Source organism: Lactuca saligna, chromosome 1 (genome assembly GCF_052625555.1).
Source record: "Lactuca saligna cultivar CGN05327 chromosome 1, ASM5262555v1, whole genome shotgun sequence".
Classification (NCBI taxonomy): domain Eukaryota; kingdom Viridiplantae; phylum Streptophyta; class Magnoliopsida; order Asterales; family Asteraceae; genus Lactuca; species Lactuca saligna.
Genome location: NC_136417.1, coordinates 11,007,459 through 11,026,174, shown reverse-complemented (window position 1 = coordinate 11,026,174; position 18,716 = coordinate 11,007,459). Strand labels below are relative to the sequence as shown.

General features: G+C 34.9%; 2 protein-coding genes across 2 annotated transcripts; one reads left to right on the top strand and one right to left on the bottom strand.

Moving 5' to 3' along the window:
- The first annotated feature begins 6,882 nt into the window (after positions 1 to 6,882).
- On the top strand, positions 6,883 to 8,398 carry LOC145003197 (Tetratricopeptide repeat (TPR)-like superfamily protein). Its single transcript, XM_078962356.1, has one exon. It carries the CDS (start codon positions 6,992 to 6,994, stop codon positions 8,360 to 8,362), a length of 1,371 nt encoding a protein of 456 aa, XP_078818482.1. The 5' UTR covers positions 6,883 to 6,991; the 3' UTR covers positions 8,363 to 8,398.
- Positions 8,399 to 8,495: 97 nt separating this feature from the next.
- Positions 8,496 to 10,797, bottom strand: LOC145003286 (ribulose-phosphate 3-epimerase, chloroplastic-like). Its single transcript, XM_078962449.1, has 10 exons — positions 10,506 to 10,797; positions 10,199 to 10,310; positions 9,966 to 10,106; positions 9,679 to 9,792; positions 9,508 to 9,586; positions 9,293 to 9,402; positions 9,153 to 9,209; positions 8,987 to 9,056; positions 8,784 to 8,877; positions 8,496 to 8,698 (listed from the first exon to the last, which is right to left on the bottom strand). Exons 1-9 carry the CDS (start codon positions 10,604 to 10,606, stop codon positions 8,828 to 8,830), a joined length of 834 nt encoding a protein of 277 aa, XP_078818575.1. The 5' UTR covers positions 10,607 to 10,797; the 3' UTR covers positions 8,496 to 8,698; positions 8,784 to 8,827.
- Positions 10,798 to 18,716: the final 7,919 nt, after the last annotated feature.

Here is an 18,716-nt window from a genome sequence, read left to right as displayed (position 1 = left end):
GAACGTCAACTGGCAGACCTTAGGGTTCGCCCGAGGAATGTCCACCGCCCCAGAACGTTTCCGCCGTTCTTGGTTCTGGGGTGTGACACTTATATAGTTGTGGGCTGCTAGGGTTTCTGGAGGAAACCCTAATTCCTGCTTAAGGCCTAAGCAGCCCATGGACTCCTCCTTATGAGGCCTTAGACGAAATCTATAGGGCCTCCTTATAGGATTTCGTCCACTCCTAATTAAGGAGTCCAATAGCCCAGTTCTGCAACTATCAATCATTTTCAAAACAACCCCTCCATTATTAATCAGTTCTTTTAATCCTAAAATTAATATCAAATTAATTTCTGATTAATCACCAACTAATAATTGAGGGGTTTTATACAAACAATCATATGTGTGCATGCAACCCTAAAGTTGGATCTATGTTTTCACTATTAGTTATACAACTTTATGAACACAGAAAGAAACCTGACATGCTAGTAATATTTTCGAAATCCACAAATAAGAATAGAATACATACCTTTTGTTGTTATATAGTAATAACAACTAGTTCCTTGAATCTCCTTAGCTTTGAAAGCAAGTAACACAAGTGTAGTATCTCTAATGACTCACAAACACCAAGAGCAAGAGGATGACTTAGGAAAGGAGGAGAAGCACCCAAAATGTCTAGAACCCATAAGGAAACTCTAGGCCACGTTTTTGGTGCTCTAGGTATCCTTAAATAGTGAGGCTATTAGGGTTATCAAACAAGGAAACCCTAATTTGACTACTTAGGCCCTAAGCAGCCCATGGATTCCCTTAACATATCCCTCGGACAATTTCTAATGGGCTTCCCCATAGAATTCGTCAAACCTATATATTATTAGGTAATCCATAGCCCAATTGCAATTATCTTATAATTACAAATCCAGTCCCCTAAGTTTAATTAATCTCTTTTAGCCACAAAATTAATTCTTAATTAATTATTGACTAATATTAATTAAACAATATGATTTCTGTTTTAATATATTATTCATATAATAAATTAATAAATCATAATTAATCTTCTTTCTCCATAAATCATCCTATCAAGTTGCTTTGATGAAGGCAACCCAAAAGGACCATGCACAATCGGGTCAAGTACATACCAAAATAGTTATGGACTTAGACACTAATCCAACAATAATATGATTTCCAAATAATATATTAATCTTATAATATATTAATAAAATTATTTGAGTACCAATTTATTATTTCAAATAATAAATCATACCCTCTCTCCACTAATCATTCAATCAAGTTGCATGAGTGAAGGTAACCAAAAAGGACCACGCGACATATCAAATCAAGTACATACCAATTATAGTTATGGGCTCAGACACCAAATCCAACAGTATCGAGGCAGATCCTTGGGTTGAGGAGGGTATGTTTTAGTTCGCTCTTCTTTTCTTCCTCTTCCCACTACGGCCCTTCCTTCTATCCTTGCCTTTCAACACTTTCAGCCTCTTGCCTCAGGAAATGATTGACTTTTCGTATCATTTCTACTGCGCTGGCCCATTCTCGCCCTACCAACTTTCGAAATAACTCCCCATCTATGACCTTGTAAGTGAACGCCGCTATGATCATAGGGTCATCCTGGGTTGGCATCTTTCTATTGATCTCATTAATCCTTTTAAAGTATGCTTCATTCGGTTCTCCTTCACGCCATCGACATGCAAATATCATGTATGCTTGTTCCCGCGAAATACATTCTCCATAATTTTGGATTCATTGGTATCATTTTTATTGCCCACTATAAATTGGATACATAGTCGTCCGGATCTTCGGTGCCATCATAAGGTGGTACCCTCGGTCCTTTCAACCCTCTGGGGATAGGCGTCTCATTAATGTCGTATGTAAAAGGAGAGCAAAAATTTTGATTCTTGAAAGCTTGGTTGTATTGTTTTGCTTCTGTTACCTCACGTAGCTTTTCTTGCTTATTATGATTGTCTTCTGCATTGGGTAGCTGATCTGCATTTTTCTCATTCTTGTTCGATCTCTTTTCGTGTCACACAGCCGAACCAGACGGTGGAAACGTCCGGGGGTTGGGTGACTCCATCTTGTAATATTATCACAGTGTATATAAATGAATCAAAGACAACATCATCATCGTACATAAAATATAACAACCATCATTCGTTTACATCAAGTATTGTATCACATGTTACATCCCAAAATATTAAGTGTAAGATGGAAATAAAAGAAAATACAACAAAAGTCCACATGTTCTTGATGACCGACCTGCTTAACGAGTTCCTGAGAATACAAGTTATTTTAAAAACGTCAACATATATAATGTTGGTGAGTTCATAAGCATGTTTGTAATAAAAGTTTTGTATCATTTGTAAACACCAAAAAATCCGATATTTTCCGTAAAAATGGTTTGAAAGTTTCGTCTCAAATCTTATATTATAGCATGTGTGTTCATATTTTGAAAATGTATAAAGGGAGAGTTCCAGAAAATCCTATATTTTCTATTGTAAGTAAGGTGTAATGTATAATGTATTTCTACAGAAAATATGATATTTTCTGCTTGTAAAAGTGTTGTAGTCTTAAAACCCTAAGACCGAAAAATGGTGTTTGTATGGTTTCGTATCAGCATTAAAGTATATGTATTCCGTAAATTTTTACAGTGTTTGTTAATCTTTATGTGAGTCGTTATAACCATGTTTGATATGACTGATCTGTTTGTCATGACGTTTTCCAGGCGTCAACTTGCTTAAGGTAAGACATTTATCACCCTAGACCGACCTAGTCTAGTTGTAGCGAACAACTCAGGTGCGGGGTTGTCAACCCCATATAGATCTATACACAAACTCTCGCTCTCCCTCCAGGAGACTCTGGTTATAATTACAGGACTTAAGGTTATACACTAGGTAGGTACGAATAAAAGAACGTCTCACAAGAACCTTAACTAAATTTACGCGAACAATGTATCACATTGTTTACCGTTTTTGGAATAATGTTTCCAGTATATATTTGATTACAAAACATTGGTGATGAACATACCATTTGTTTTTATCCAAGTGTAAAGTATTGTTTATTATTGGCCCAAATTAACATAAAATGTGTCGTGAGGCCCAATAATAAAATCAATGAGTCTATAAGGCTCAAATAACATGTAATGAGAACACAATGCCCAATAAGCATGTAAATAGATATTTAAGGTCCAATAAACATGAAATGAATATACGAGGCCCATCAAACGTGTAAATTGGTCAATACGGCCAAATAAACATGTAATAAGTATACAAGACTCAATTAAAGTGAAAATGACGTAATTAGCTCGTTTGTTATTAAAATGCTTGCTTTGGCTCAATTACTACCAAGGTGACATAAAAAGTTCCATTTTTTTTAGAAATGACCTTTTTGCCCCAAATAATCAAGATATTTAAATAAAAGCCCAATTTTGTCAAATTTTAATTATTTGGCCCACTAAAATCGAAATCTACAATAAAGACCCATTCTTCATTTAAAATGACATTTAAGCCCACTGAAACGGAAAATTTAAATTCAAGGACCCATTTTGAATAAAATGACATTTTTAACCTACTATTGTTAGAAATAACATTTTCGGCCCAAATATACTGATAATTTACATTTTCGACCCAAATAAATTTGAAGTGACATTTGAAGTCCATAAAGACCAGAAATTACATTATAGGCCCATGAAACCATGAATTTCTAAATAAAGCCCCCTTTTTATGAAAATGTCCATTTTAGCCCATTAAAACCCGTGAAGGCCCAAAATAAGCCCAATTCGTCAAAAATAACACTTTTGACCCCTACAACACCGTGATTGTCTTAAAAACCCATTTTTAACCAATAAAATGACTCTTTTGGTCCTTTCAAAGCTAGGAGTTTTCACAATAAGGCTTCCTCTTTGTTTATTTGTCGAAAATGGCCCTTTTTGTATTATTTTTTTTTGTTTTTATAGTAGGTTTTGCATGTTTAATCTTTTTAACATGATACAAAGTTACTTCTAAGAGTTTGTATACAAATATTACCAATATTTGGAAGATATTTTGAATTTGTGAAGGTTTAGCAAGCGTTTTATGACATATTCACAACATATAAAATGAAATACACACATACATGCATAAATACTTAAATCTAACACAAAGGAAACTTGTATCATCCCCCAAAAACATAGTAAACCCAAAAAAAAGGTATGAACTCACCTTGGGAGATGGGTTTGGTTTTGAAGAAGAAAAGGAGGTGTTTTTCGGCGTAGCAAGTTCCTTTGGGAGGATCCTCGAAAATAAGATGATTCTAGGAGCATAAACACGAGAATGGTGATGTTTTGAGGGAAAATCTTAGCATGAGATGGATTTATTCAACTTAAGTGTGAAGTAGCTTACCGAGTATGTGAGTTTGAAGGACCTTCTTGAGCACACAGTAACTCACAATTTGTTGGAGAAAAAGTGAGAGACTTCTTGAGAGTTTAGAGAGGATTTTTGGAAGTGGAATGAAGTTTGGATTGGAGAGGGGAGGCCAAGAATAAGAAGAGAGGAAGAGAGGAATGATTAGGTTTGGTTAATACATGGTGGTTTAAATGGTCTTCATCCTAGATTTTTGGGAAACTTTGCATGGATTACCATTAAATAGTAGTGATCTGTCAAGCCTTAAGTTAATCACACACACACACACACACATATATATATATATATATATATAAATCATTAAAAACCGAGAATGAAGAGATGAAGGAAAAAAAGAAAAAATATATACACATTGGGCTTACATTGGATAACACCTGAAAATGTATGGCCTAATAAGGAAATTTTAGGCCCAGTAGGCCCACATATGTGTTTACGGCCCAAAATGACAAAAAGAATGGGTTTTCGGCCTAATGAGATTAAATAAATGATTTTTGGCCCAGTAAGGCCCATGAAGTGTCTTATGGCCCAAAATACTATTGCTTAATAAATAAGGGTCCAATTAGGGCACAAATAAGGGTTTTTGGCCCAAAAGGACCAAGTTAATGGGCTACTGGCTCATTAGGCCCAATAAGAGAATTTCTAGTCCAATAAGAGGTTTGAATCGGGAAGTTAACGTTTCAATCTCAAGGTTGGGTGAATGCAACGTAATGAATTAGGTTGAGAGCTTGCACAAATGAGTTCTGATTTGAATTGTTGTTTTTGAATGAATAACATGTATAACCTCACACTTAGGGTTACAAGATATGTCAAAGGTTAAATACACATGGATAGAACTTCCTAGCCTTAAAATACTAGTTGTGACATTTCGCGAGGGTCTGACTCCTTTCTTTCTTCGTCAGAGTCCTCCGTTCGATCTATGTGGACCAAAACTCGATCCCATTCTTTGTCTTTCTTGAGTTGTCTTTCATTTTGCAATTTCCTCATAGCACTGAAGCTTCTGAATGCTTCAAATTCTTCTAACTCCACTTCTTCTATTGTCTTGCCTTGCAAGCTTGTTCCCTCATTACTGACAAGCCTTCCGACGACTTCATTCTGGTGTCTCACCGTTGCTTCTGGGCCTTCTAGGTTTTGCATTCTCGCAACGGGACTCGCTCCAACTGTTGGGTGCTTGCGTCGACTGTTTGTTGTGGAGTCCCACGAATGACGCCACTTGATGTGCCCTCAGGTCCATCTTCCATCTATCACACAGGAGTTGGTTCTATCCGGACTAGTAGATTGATCTGAAGACAACAAACAAATCGTACGTGGGTCGGCCGGGATGGGATCCCGAACGACTCTCCAACGGTTAAGTTAGTGAAAGGATCTGTGATCGATAGTTATAAGACATAATTAAGAACGATTTTATGTGCTTACCTTCTTAACAAGTCGTGTTGCCTATTTATAGTGGCATGGGAAGAAGTAGCAAGTTCTTCCCATATCGACTCTGACATGCTATCCTATCGCATTTATGGCATTATGCCCGAAGGTATGACTATTGGTATTGTACATGTCGTTGCACAACTATGTTGTGGTAGTTCCAAGATCTACGAGCTGTGTATCCTCGTACAGACTGTATTCTTAGAGTTTCGAGGTACTGTTGCTTCTGTTTCGAGGTACTGTTGCTTCTGTTTTGACGTCATCTTGTACCTTCTCGTTGTTCTTTCTCTTCCTTTCAAGTTGTCACGCCAACTTGGTATGCAGACAAGCAACTTCAAGTCAATTGGGACAAGTAACTTCAAGCAACTTTCCAACATGTTAGTTCGGTATGTTTGGAAAGGATATAGGCGTTCCCGGTCTATATCCTATTAGATTGCAAATGAATAAAAAGTTGAATTTTAACTGAAAATTATTATTTCTTAAGACATTGAAATATTCTTAATTATATAGTTTAAATCTTTTAGAAAGAAAGATCTATCTTCATAAAAACCAATCATGCATAGCAATGTTATATTATCTATATTTATGGATATAATATTCAAAAGAATTGGTTTTACCATACAAAAAATATTAGACTTGTTGCTCGTTTGCTTTCTCATTCATTCTACGTTGATAATTGTGATTAAACATTTCAAATTTCAAACTACGATTAAATCATGATTTTTTTTTTCTTTTTCAGATGACTAAACTAAACAAAACCCAACTAATAATTTTGTCATATTTAAAGTTTTGTGTATGGTTTTTTAAAAAATAAAATCCTAATAGTTAAATAAAAAACGTTCTTATCGTTGATAGTTAAACGAAAAAAAGAAATTTACACTAAAATGATTTTTATGGAATTTGGCGTTAATTAACTTTATGAATCATATTTTTGTAAGCATTTACGAATGATTCGAAAATAAAATAATTTTTCTTCACACATCTCATAGATTATTAGCAATGTAGCATCTCATAATTCATAGATATACAATCTTTAACCACAATAGCTGAAACCATTTTTGGAAACAAAGAGCCTGGGTTTAAGTTGATGCCTTATAAAGAAACCTCAAAAACCATTTGTGGAAACAAAGAACTTAAGTTGAACCTCAATCTATGTGAATGTTTTTCTTTTATAATTTTCACCACTAATGAGATTCTTAAAATCTTCATCCCTAATCCATTTCCATAGAGTTTTTCCCAAATTCTCACTCACCAAACCTTCTCAAATCCATAGCCATGGCCAAACCAGGTCAAGACCCAATGAAGTGCTTAAAGAGTGTCTAAAGGCCAACGCTACATCTAAAGCCATACTTTTCCTTCGTGATTTGATCAGAAAAAGCATCTCATCCATTGATAGCTACTCTCTATTGTACATCATCAAGGTCTGCACACGAAAGTCTTCACCATACGAAGCCCGACAATTTCATACCCTTGTCGTGAAACTCAGTTACAATTCCATCATCTTCGTACAGACATCACTGATCAATTACTACTCCGCAGTCGCTAATCTTGCGGATGCACGCCAGGTGTTCGACAAAATACCCACAAAGAATCTTGTTTGTTGGACAGCGTTGATTTCCGCCTATGTTGACAACCAAAAACCAAACACTGCTCTCACACTGTTCAGGAAGATGCAGATGGACAACTTTGAGCCTGATGAAGTCACCCTCGTGGTTGCTCTCTCTGCATGTGCTGATCTTGGTGCATTAGACATTGGTAAATGGATTCATAACTTCATCCTTAGAAGCAAAAATCTCAACAAAGACTTACCTTTATACAATGCACTCTTGAACATGTACACCAAATGTGGAGACATCAAAAGTGCTAAGACGTTATTTAACACCATCAAAAACAAAAATGTCACAACCTGGACTTCCATGATTACAGGACACGCAATCCATGGTGAAGCCAAAGAATCCATTGCCCTTTTCAAAGCCATGACAGATTCCAAAATCTTGCCTAATGATGTGACCTTCATTGGGGTTCTAATGGCGTGTAGTCATGTAGCCATGGTGGATGAAGGAAAGCACTATTTCAAGATTATGAGTGAGGAATATGAATTAAAACCTAAAGCTTCCCATTTTGGTTGTATGGTTGATCTTTTATGTAGAGCAGGATGCTTGCAAGAAGCTAAAGATTTCATTTTGGAGATGCCTGAGAGAGTGAGACCGAATGCGGTGATGTGGCGGACTTTGCTTGGTGCGTGTAGTGTTCATGGGGATGTTGATCTTGGTGAAGAGGTGAGGTGGCGATTGGGTGAGTTTGAGGAGAATTGGGGTGGTGATGATGTTTTAATGGGGAATATGTACGCTTCAAGAGGGATATGGGAGAAGAAGGAGATGAGTAGGAATTGTGTTGATAAGAGAGTTCCAGGGTGTAGTTTGATTGAGGTGGGGAGTGAAATTTATGAGTTTGTATCTGCAGATTCTGATCATCCATTTAGTTGCAAGATTTATGAGGTTATTCAGAGTTTGTTTGGGAATATGAGAGCTTCTTATGGATGCAGTTTTGATCTTTGAAGGGGTGTAAATATATGACAATGTAGTTTTTATTTCTTTGTTTATTATACTACTCTACTTTTACGAAGGTATTATACTTTTGAGAATTCTACCCAATTATTTATTATATTTTAGGGCCCTATATTTTGTGCCATTTTGAAAAGATAAATTTCCAACAATACTGTATTATTATCCATTACAATGAAACAAAACTTATTTACGCTTCTATATCAAGACAATGCTACAAAGGCACCTTCTGTCTGTTTATGAATGGGCCCTATTTGTACATCCTTCAGCAAATGATGAATGTTACAACACCAAGATCCAACACAATGTTTGCCATGGAATTCCTCATCTCTGCAGATGCAAAGAAACACTTATGTTTAACTTATTTAAATAAATCATGTCATAATTAAGTCTATTAAGTGAAGAAGCTTCTTACAGAGATAACGAGTGCGGAAATCACATATGAAGTTGACAAGTTTTTTATGCAGGAACTGCTACGGGTCTTGTGCTGGTTTTGATACCTTTGATTGCTGTAGTACATATATCGGATTACATAAAGAAAAAGGGTAAGACACATGAAAAGAAAGATCTACATTTTTTGTTTAAAAGACCAAAATACCCCTATTCGTTTCCAGTTACCTGCAGCGTAATCTTTAGCTCCAAAAACAGCAGAACCAGCAACCAAAGCATTGGCCCCAGCCTCAATAACCTGCAAGTAAAAATGAAACATGTCATCAATTCATCATGTACAAAAATGGGCCTTAATGAAAGTGAAAGGGCAATGTGGTCATTAATGTGATATTACCTTGTATGCATTGAGGGGAGTAACTCCACCATCTACTTCGATCCATGGGTTCACACCCTGTTAGGCAAAACAAACAATGGCATTGTCGTAATTATGTAAAAAATAAAAGGTCTTTTAACATAATAACAAGAACACCATACCTTCTCCACACACATTCTCCTCAAGTCTGAGATCTTCTTTACTTGACTCTCAATAAAACTTTGACCACCGAATCCAGGATTTACAGACATGATCAAAACCAAATCCACCACTGTTGAATCACAACATTATACTCAATCCAACGCATGAAAATTTCATTGTTTGGCTATTAACCAAATGTCTAAAATACCCTTCACAAGAGAAACAAACAACTTACCATCAAGAACATATTCTATGGTGGATAATGGAGTCCCGGGGTTCAGAACAACTCCAGCTTTGGCTCCGAGACTCTTGATCTGAATGAAAAAGAATATTTATAAATAAATAAAAAAAAGTAATCAGTTGACAAGAAAAAAAATTGTTAAATATTACACATGGGAAATCTTACTTGATTAACTGTTCTGTGTAAATGGATAGTGGAAGATTGCTCGCAATGGACACTGACAATATCTGCTCCAGCTTTAATAAAGTCGGGAACTCGTTGCTCAGGTTCAACAATCATCTGCCATACTTCAATTTCTCATTATCATAATTCATAAAATCTCATGATCTTAGATGTAAATTAGGTACAAATTACATACTGGCCTAAAACCCTAAAAAACCCGAAACCCTTGACGATTTCTGCAAATGTTTTAGGCTACAAATAAAAGGTTCGAGAATATAGATGAGAAATACCAGATGAACGTCCAATGGGAGATCTGTCACTGGCCTCAATGCGTCCACAACAAGAGGTCCGATTGTTATATTAGGAACAAAACGTCCATCCATTACATCAACATGAATCCAATCACAACCTGCCGCATCCACGGCTTTCACCTATACACACACAGACACCATAAATCATCGTTTATATTTTATGCATAAACTTATTTGGGGGTAACAAGATCGCGATACAGGAAGAGTAATACCTGTTCTCCCAACTTAGCGAAGTTTGCTGACAGAATCGATGGAGAAACAATGATATCGCTCTTTGAAAATTTATCAACGCGAGAAGCCTTCACAACAGTGCTAATCGCTCTCCTAGATTCACAAATTTGGAAATTCAGCACACTATATTGTTGCACATAGTCATAACAAGATGGAAAAAGGGCTATCTAAGTAAACCCAAGAGCCTCCTTCGAAATCCAAGAAAAATACATGGTCAACTCTTGATAATTCGGTGAGAAAGTCCCAAAAAGTTCATCAAAATTCAAAATCAAGAAAAGGGGTTTTTACCTTGTGTAAGTGGGTTGAAAGACGGAGGGTTTTAGAAGCTTGCCGAACCCATTAATCTGTGATTGAACGAGGGTTGTGGAACTCAAAGAAGCGGTTGTCATTCTTTTTAAAATTTGGCGGCTTCAGTTGATCTTTTGATCAAACAGTTGGTGGGTTTGATTTAAAAGGTACGATCTCTATAGAATCGGCACCAATTCTTCGATTCTCAAAATCCCAAAACTTGCTATAGGAATGCTACCATGGAATGAAATGATATTGAAATAGTATATGATTGACAAGTGTCGGATAGGAAGGTGGTTGCTTATCTGCAATGGTTGGCCTTGGGCTGCGGGTATACCGAAAATGAGTTGTGAGCGTGGGACCATCACGCCAACTCGCGCCTCTTCAGTGCGGACCTCTTTAAATGATATGCAACCAGAATTTGAATTGAAGCCACGGACAAAATAATGAAATATCCCCCAAAGAATCAAACCTCGAAAAAATCGAACATTCGGAAATGGTAACGAATCAAATTTATGTTTTGGTTACCATTTTATCTAAATTTCGTTGACTCAATTCCACGATTTCATGTATAAAACATTGACATATTGACCCTAATGACCATAAAAAAAAAAAAAACCGAAAAAGAAATTAAGATGATAACAAATTTTATTTTATGTTTTGGTTACCATTTTATTTAAATTTCGTTGACTCAATTTTCACAATTTCATGTACAAAGCACTGACATATTGACCCTAATGACCATTAAAGAAAACCGAAAAAGAATTTAAGATGATAACAAATTTTATTTTATTATAAAAAGAATATCATTAAATTTAATTTTTTGTACGTATTACATATAAACAGTATTTTATTTTATATGAAACATACTTAACTAGATTGTTAATTAGAAAATGCTTCATGTATTTTTAGATTATAGCATCGTGAACGAGTAAGGAAAAATCCTAAGGACATGTTTGACAAAAGTAATTGATAGCATGTAGCTAGTAGCAATAGTTGGAAGCTGTAACTTTTATTTTTTATATGAGTGTTTGATAAAAATAACTAGAAACTTTTGAAATATGTAAAATTACATAAAATGATAATTGTTTAAAAATAAATAAATAAATATATTTTTAAGGATAATTATGAAAATTGATTTCAAATGCCCAGTAGCGTTTTGTTAAATGCTATATGAAATAGCTTTTATATTTGAAGAGTTTTGTTTAAACTAAAAGCTAAACATTCGTACCGCCAAATGAAGTTTTTTGTTTAAACTAGAGCGTTTTGTCAAAAGCTAGAAATTAGAAGCTTACAAACGTTTCTAAAAGCTCCATACCAAACATATCATTGTCTTTAATTGAAGAACGTAATTTTACCAAAACTTTCAATTTTGGGTCAAATGCCACATATTCATGAATAAAAACAATTAATTAGTGACATTTTGGAAAACCCTAATATAAGTTATAGAAAAATATAATCTAAAGTTGCAAAGAAATCAACATTAATGTTAGTGTTATACAGTGTAGAAATGCAAAGAAATATTCACAAAAATAAGAATAAATGAGTTTAAATTCACATTATGAAAAATAAAGCAGTCAAGGTGAATATATTTTAAGGTATAATTTAGGATCAATAACTCCGACAGATGTATGTATTATATGTGCTTTCAAATATATATGGTTGTCTAAAGAGTGTAAATGATGGTTGTATTGAAAGTTATAGTTGAGTTAGGGTATAAATGACTTTTTTGGAAGGGTATTTGTAGATATGAACTTCTCAGCAGTTGGAAGGGACTTTAATAATTGAACTAGGTGTACCCTTTTACTTGGGATATAGTAACAATTGAAAATAAGCAAACTTGGAAGCTCATTTTTGTTGGATTAATGTCTAAGTCCATAACTATAATTGGTAAGACTTGACCCGACCCGGCATGGTCCATTTGGGTTGCATGGCATCATGCACTTGGATAGACTATAATGAGAGAAATAAGACACTTATGGTTATTAATATATTATAAGTTCTAGTATATTAATAATAAGAATAATAAGATTATTTAATTAGTATTGATCAAGAATTAATCTAGGATTAATTAAGTGATCAAAAGAAGACTAATTAAATATATGGGTTGATTGTGTAAATCATCCATACTTATATAGTGGGCTAATGCTCCATGGATTATCTAGTTGGGCCAAAACCCATATGATGCTCCATGGATGCTCCATGGTGTATTTGAACCCATGGATCCAAGGAAATGGAAAGTCATGACAATTAGGGTTTACCCTAATTGTAACACTATATAAAGATATTATTCTTCCCAAAATCGGAGACTAGATTATACTAGAGAGGGCTAACCGATTTCATGAAGTGTTCTAGTTTCTCTCAAGTTATTCCAAGTGTATTTGGTGTTGTGTGAACCATTTGAGGCATCACCACTTGAGGTGCTAGGCTCACAAGGTTTCAAGGAACACAAGCAACAACAAGGTATGTATTCTATCTTGTTATATTGATATATATTGTATGCTAGATTAGGATAATACCTTGGATGTTTATATTTGCATGTATAATAGAGAAAACATAGATCCAAGGTATTTAGGGTTGCATGTACACTTAGGAGTGTTAGAATGCTCATAACCCAACAGTGGTATCAGAGCATAGGCTTGTTTTCTTGTTATACCTGCAATAGAAGCTGAAAAATCGAGTTTTGATGCTGTCAGCCCAGCTGACTCGCCGAGTCCATGAAGGGACTCGACGAGTCCAAGGCAAAATGCATCCAACTCGCCGAGTTGTGTTCATGCACTCGACGAGTTGGACCCTAGACAGCATATCTTCGAGGTTTTTGGCTAGAAATGGACTAGGAACATTACCCTAAGTTGTTTTGAACTTATAAACTTGTTTTTAAATGTGGTAATGTTCATGCTAATCCATTTTCAAGATAATTGTCAATAGATTCATGTTTTGTATTAGTTTAAAGGTTAGACTAATTACATGAAAAAGTTTGATTTGAATTATCTTGTTCTTATGAGTTGCTTAGATTAATAGAAAAGTTGAGTGAAAAAATTGTTTTCAATCCAAATTAATCTAAGAGTTGAGTATAAAATGTGTTTGTGTAACTTATCCTTAAGTTACATGAAGAGTCACATTAAAGACTCATAAAACTCATAAAGTTGGCAAAGGTTACAAAAAAGATGAAGAGTCTTGTCCTTAAGTTATGGAGGTTCAAGAGTCACTTCATTAATAAATAAATAAATAAAATATGTAACCTTAATTAATTCCATAAGTTATAAAATAAAGAAAAAGATTAATTCTTTATTAGTTTAAAGTCTTCCATAATTTGTCCACAAGTTATGGAACTTGAAGAGTTTTTGGATTAAAACTACTTTAAATACATAAGTTATGGAATTAATTAGTTTTGAATAGTTTCAAAACTTGCCCTCAAGTTTTGGAATTTGTAAAGTTTTCTCTTATGAATACTTTAATTCCAAGTTAGCCCTTAGAATTTTAAAAGTTAAAATTCAACCCTTATACTTTATAATATTATAAGTTAATAATATTTATATGTATAAGAGTAAAGTCGGTCTTACCGCTAGTACGCCTCATTCACGAAGCCGGTCTATAAGGTGGATATAAGGTTGTTGCCTATAAAATGGCAACTTAATGGGTGTTCACTCTCACCCACCGCTCGCTTGACTGGTGGAGGGTCGTTAGCCGAACGGGTTTGACATGACTATAATTCTCCCTTCATTAAAAGTATTAATGATAAATACTAAGTAACTAAACTCTTAATAATACCCAATCTTAGTTACTTAGGAAAATGTGAATAAGGTGCTAATCCATGAAATTACACTTTGCATTTTGTTTAAGTCGGTTAGTGGAGCGTGTGTGGTTAACCGGCACACTAACTCGTATTTAATAAGGTAGGCAAAGGGTAACTTAATGTTTATCATAGTATCGATGGAGCGTGTGTGGTTAACCGGCACATCGATTGAGGGGTAAACACTTAAGGATACCAAGTAATTTGCATGGTTACTTCACACCTTGTTTTGTGATCCTCGGCATCCCAGTCACAAAACCTGAAGGGCACACTCGAGATTGAAACATGCCATTGAACAGTTCAATGAATCTCAAAAGATCTAGGAGTTTCAAAACCAATTAAAACCTAATAATACATTTCGTTTATCTTGGTGGAAATTGGTGAATCGTCATTCACCTACCTTCAAATTGTTTTATAGCTTGGATTACGGCATACCTCTTCTAAGTTATAAAATAGTTTGTTGGGTCCTAGCCTTAATATTTTCATATTGGGTGTCATATTAAGGACTCAAAGATCAACTATCTTGAATATCTCCCATAACATGTCTGGATTAGACATTTATGATCTTCCCAAATCTCTTGAAACAAGCATTCCTAATGAAGATGATGTCCCATGGATATCATACTTCTTTCTCCTCCTCCAATTATTCTCCCTAACCCACAAGTTCTTGAAAAGTTTAAGGTCACTCAAGCCCTAATGGCAAGGCAAGGTCTAGGTGTGATCACATCTTGGAGATGTAGTCACATATAGACAAGCCGGGAGAGTTGGGTGTCAAAGTCTTGAGAAAGTTGGTGGTTCAATCACTTTCTAAGTCACATAGTGAGTTCCTTTGGGACACCTATGAAATAGACTATGACAAGACCCTTAATGATCTTATCTATTGTTAAGATCAACTTCCTGAAACTTTATGGACATTGACAATGGTGACACTGGAAATACAGAAAAAGCATTCTCTTCCCAATGGAAAGGGATCGGCCATAGTCAACTCGGTTGAACAAATGGTAAAGAGAAAAAGCTAAGTCTGTAATAGTCCTGTGTACCATTATCAAAGGGTCCATATGTTTATATTGCCAAAGTAAGGGTCATTAGTTGCGAAGCTGCCTAATTTACCTAAGGATGTTAAAGTCAATAAGATTGACTCTACTTCAGGTAAAAGTCCACAAATCTAACTCTGTTAAGTTTCTATTCTGAGATTCCTGATACATGTTGTGACTGGGTCACATGGTAATGTTTTAAGAATCAAAGAAAAAGTAAAGGAACTTAAAGAAAGAATATGCTGAATCTGATCGCATAGATGGATTTCTATCGCGTAGTTTGAAGATCGGATTCTTGAGCTACTTCTTAGGAGTTATGAGATATTGCTAAGGAATAGATAACAACAAGTTTTCATATGGATTGTAAGGATAAGTTTTTCCGCATAGTTTTAAAATAAAAAGAAAATTTTGATTTTATTTATTTTAAAATATCCTTACAATGGCATTTGAGGAAAAATTGTTGCTTATACGATTCCATTAATAGCAAGAGTGGAAATATGAAATTGATTCTTTCATTTGTGGTAATGTCTAAATTTACCAAACAAGGAAAGATTCTCATCATCCAAAGTCTCAATTGGACCGGGACTTGGAATCATGCAAATTCTATAGCATGATGAATGAGAACTTTCAAGTATTGGAAAATTAAGACTAATTACTTATTCACATGGATGTGTGAGTCAAGTAATGGACTAAGGGATCGAGTACATAGTCATGTGCACTGATTAAGTCCACCACAAAAGATATAAGACTATTCGTCATAGTTTACTAAAGCTTAGTAAATATGATTATACTTACAAGCGTAAGTGTAACTCTGAGACATTGGAAAAAGGTTCCAATGTAAGGCAGAGCGAATAAGAAGAATCAAATTAGGCAGAAGGATAAAAGTTTCTCAAATCTGAAAAGATGGGAGAGTACTTTAGTATCAGCTTTGTGATCATCTTAATGATTAAGAAACCATATCAAAAATTTGTTCTCTAAGGAAGTCTTAGTGCATTCTTATGACTAAGAAGAAGGGATCTTGAAATTGTTGAAATGGTTAAATCAAGAAGATGAGTCATACTTCGTTTCAATACAAGTCTTAGAGTCATACTCCAAACTTGAGTGACATATCTTAAAGAAGGTTTAAAAACACGTGTCAAATGTAAGAGTAAAAGTTTTCTACTCTTGTACATTTGAAATTGGTAAGTTGTGATGTTTTGGATAAAACAAAGACCAACTTAGGCCAATTGTGTGAAGTGTTTGTCTTGATTAGAATCCACACTATCTCTTGAATGTTTGACAAGGAAGTCTTATATGTCAAGAGGACAGTGGGAGTCTTAAAAGGTCTTGAAAGTCTCAAGAACTAATCAAGAATAAAACCTAAAGTTCTTCACTAGCACACGACTTAAGGTTTATAACCTATCGTGTTGACATATTCTGTGCCCATTCTAGTTAAAGTTGGCTTTGCATATGAGTTCTTAGAGTTCTCAATGTGTTGCACAACAACTTGGAAGCAATGGTAGGCCCTTGAGCTACCAGGTGGCAAGAAATTAAGATTGAGTTCAGTCCATATGAGTTTGGATTTGTCATTATCCTTGTCTTGTGACTATGGTTATGACAATTCACATGGATAAGAACACATACACCATTAAATCTAAGTGTCATAAGGTTTCTCTCCGATTCATGAAAATGATGGTGAGGAAACACTTTGACTAAGTAGATTTTAGTTAGATAGCAATTGTGATATTTGCATTCTCAAAGTCGTTAGTGGAGCGTGTGTGGTTTACCGGCACACTAACTTGGACTTGTGAGAAATGACAAAGGTCAAAACGATCAAGACTATGATTACGGCATCCCTTTTCATAGTTCTTAAAATTGTTTTGACACACCCATGAGCTATCTAAGGGAAGGTGTATGTTTTTGATAAAGTCTTATCAAAACAATATAGTATCAGAAATCTGAACTTTGGTAAGAAAGTCAATAAAGTATTGATTTCTAGAAGTCGAGCTTTCTGAGTATATGTCAAAGCTAGTGGGAGCATAAGTGTTATGCTAATAATCATCATGTCAGTGGGAGCATGATAATTACAATAAGTATTGCAAGCTAGCAATGTTAATTATAGAAAACAAAAGGTTTCAATTGGGAAAAAGTTGTTTTACTATAATTAAGGGAGAGGAAATTATACTTCATCTCAAATCTATAAGCTTAGATCGTGAGGTTTTAATCATTTAGTCAAGAATATATACGAATTTCATGTTGGAATGGCTCAACATAAGGAAATTCTGTATATGGGTCCATTATTTGCGTTCTTAAATTCGATTATGATTACGGCATCCCTTTTCATAATCTGAATTATGAGAACTTGGCAAATTGAAATGGAAATGTTATAGCAAAAGACTGGTTTAGTCTTTATGTAAGACATCATGAATCGTGTCCCATATGCTTCGGATATAGGATCGATTACATGTGCTATATTCATCCTTTCTAAAAATTTCCCAATGCCTGGGGCATTAAGAAGGAAAAAGGTTTAGAACTGGATATGACTAAAAGGATTAAACAATTGTCGAGGATAATCTAAGGTTTACCAAAGATTGGTTGCTCAAGGACAGTTGGAAGTGTAGTGATAATTCTGGAAGGACCATATTGACATAATCTGTAAGGAGGCAACTCTTGTTCAGAAATGATAGTCGAAATGGAATCTGGAAATGTTTCAAAGTTAGAATTTTCAATCTGTGTAAGATCAAGGAAACTTAATGCAAGAAGGATGGTTCCAAGGACTTGATCTCCTTTGGAATGCTCTGTAATGATTGTTGTTAAGTCTTTCTGACTTTGTGCATAATCATTACAAGAGGATCGATGCATATGAGTTTAGAATCTAACAGATTTCAGTAAATGACATGAATTTGGAATTCTTGCATTTGCAGTAAGGATTTGGGAGTGTGAAAAAGAGAATCATTGAAGTTATGTTCATTTGATCTAGTTCACAAAATAAAGATCATAGTCAAACATATTATGCATACTTGGTGTATGGCATGACTATTGTTTAGAAAACATAGTGTGCATGCTTGGAGCATGGAACAACTATTGTTTTAAATTCAAGAATAATGTTGATAGCTGAAACAATATACAATGAATAATGTGTAATCATATGGTGATAAATAAAAGGATTTTTATTTATATTCATAAGTTCTGAGACCATATTGGATTCAATTATTATTGTGTTTCACTTTGCATGTTTTGACTTCCCGAATAAACTAGGTTATTCTTCCGGAATGACTAAGTTATTCAAACCATCCACAGTCGGTCATATGTTGGAAGTAGATATGAATTAAGACTGTCATGGGTTGGCTTGTAGAGGTCTAAGATGTTGGACAAAGGGCTACAACACTCATGAGTGCTCATAAG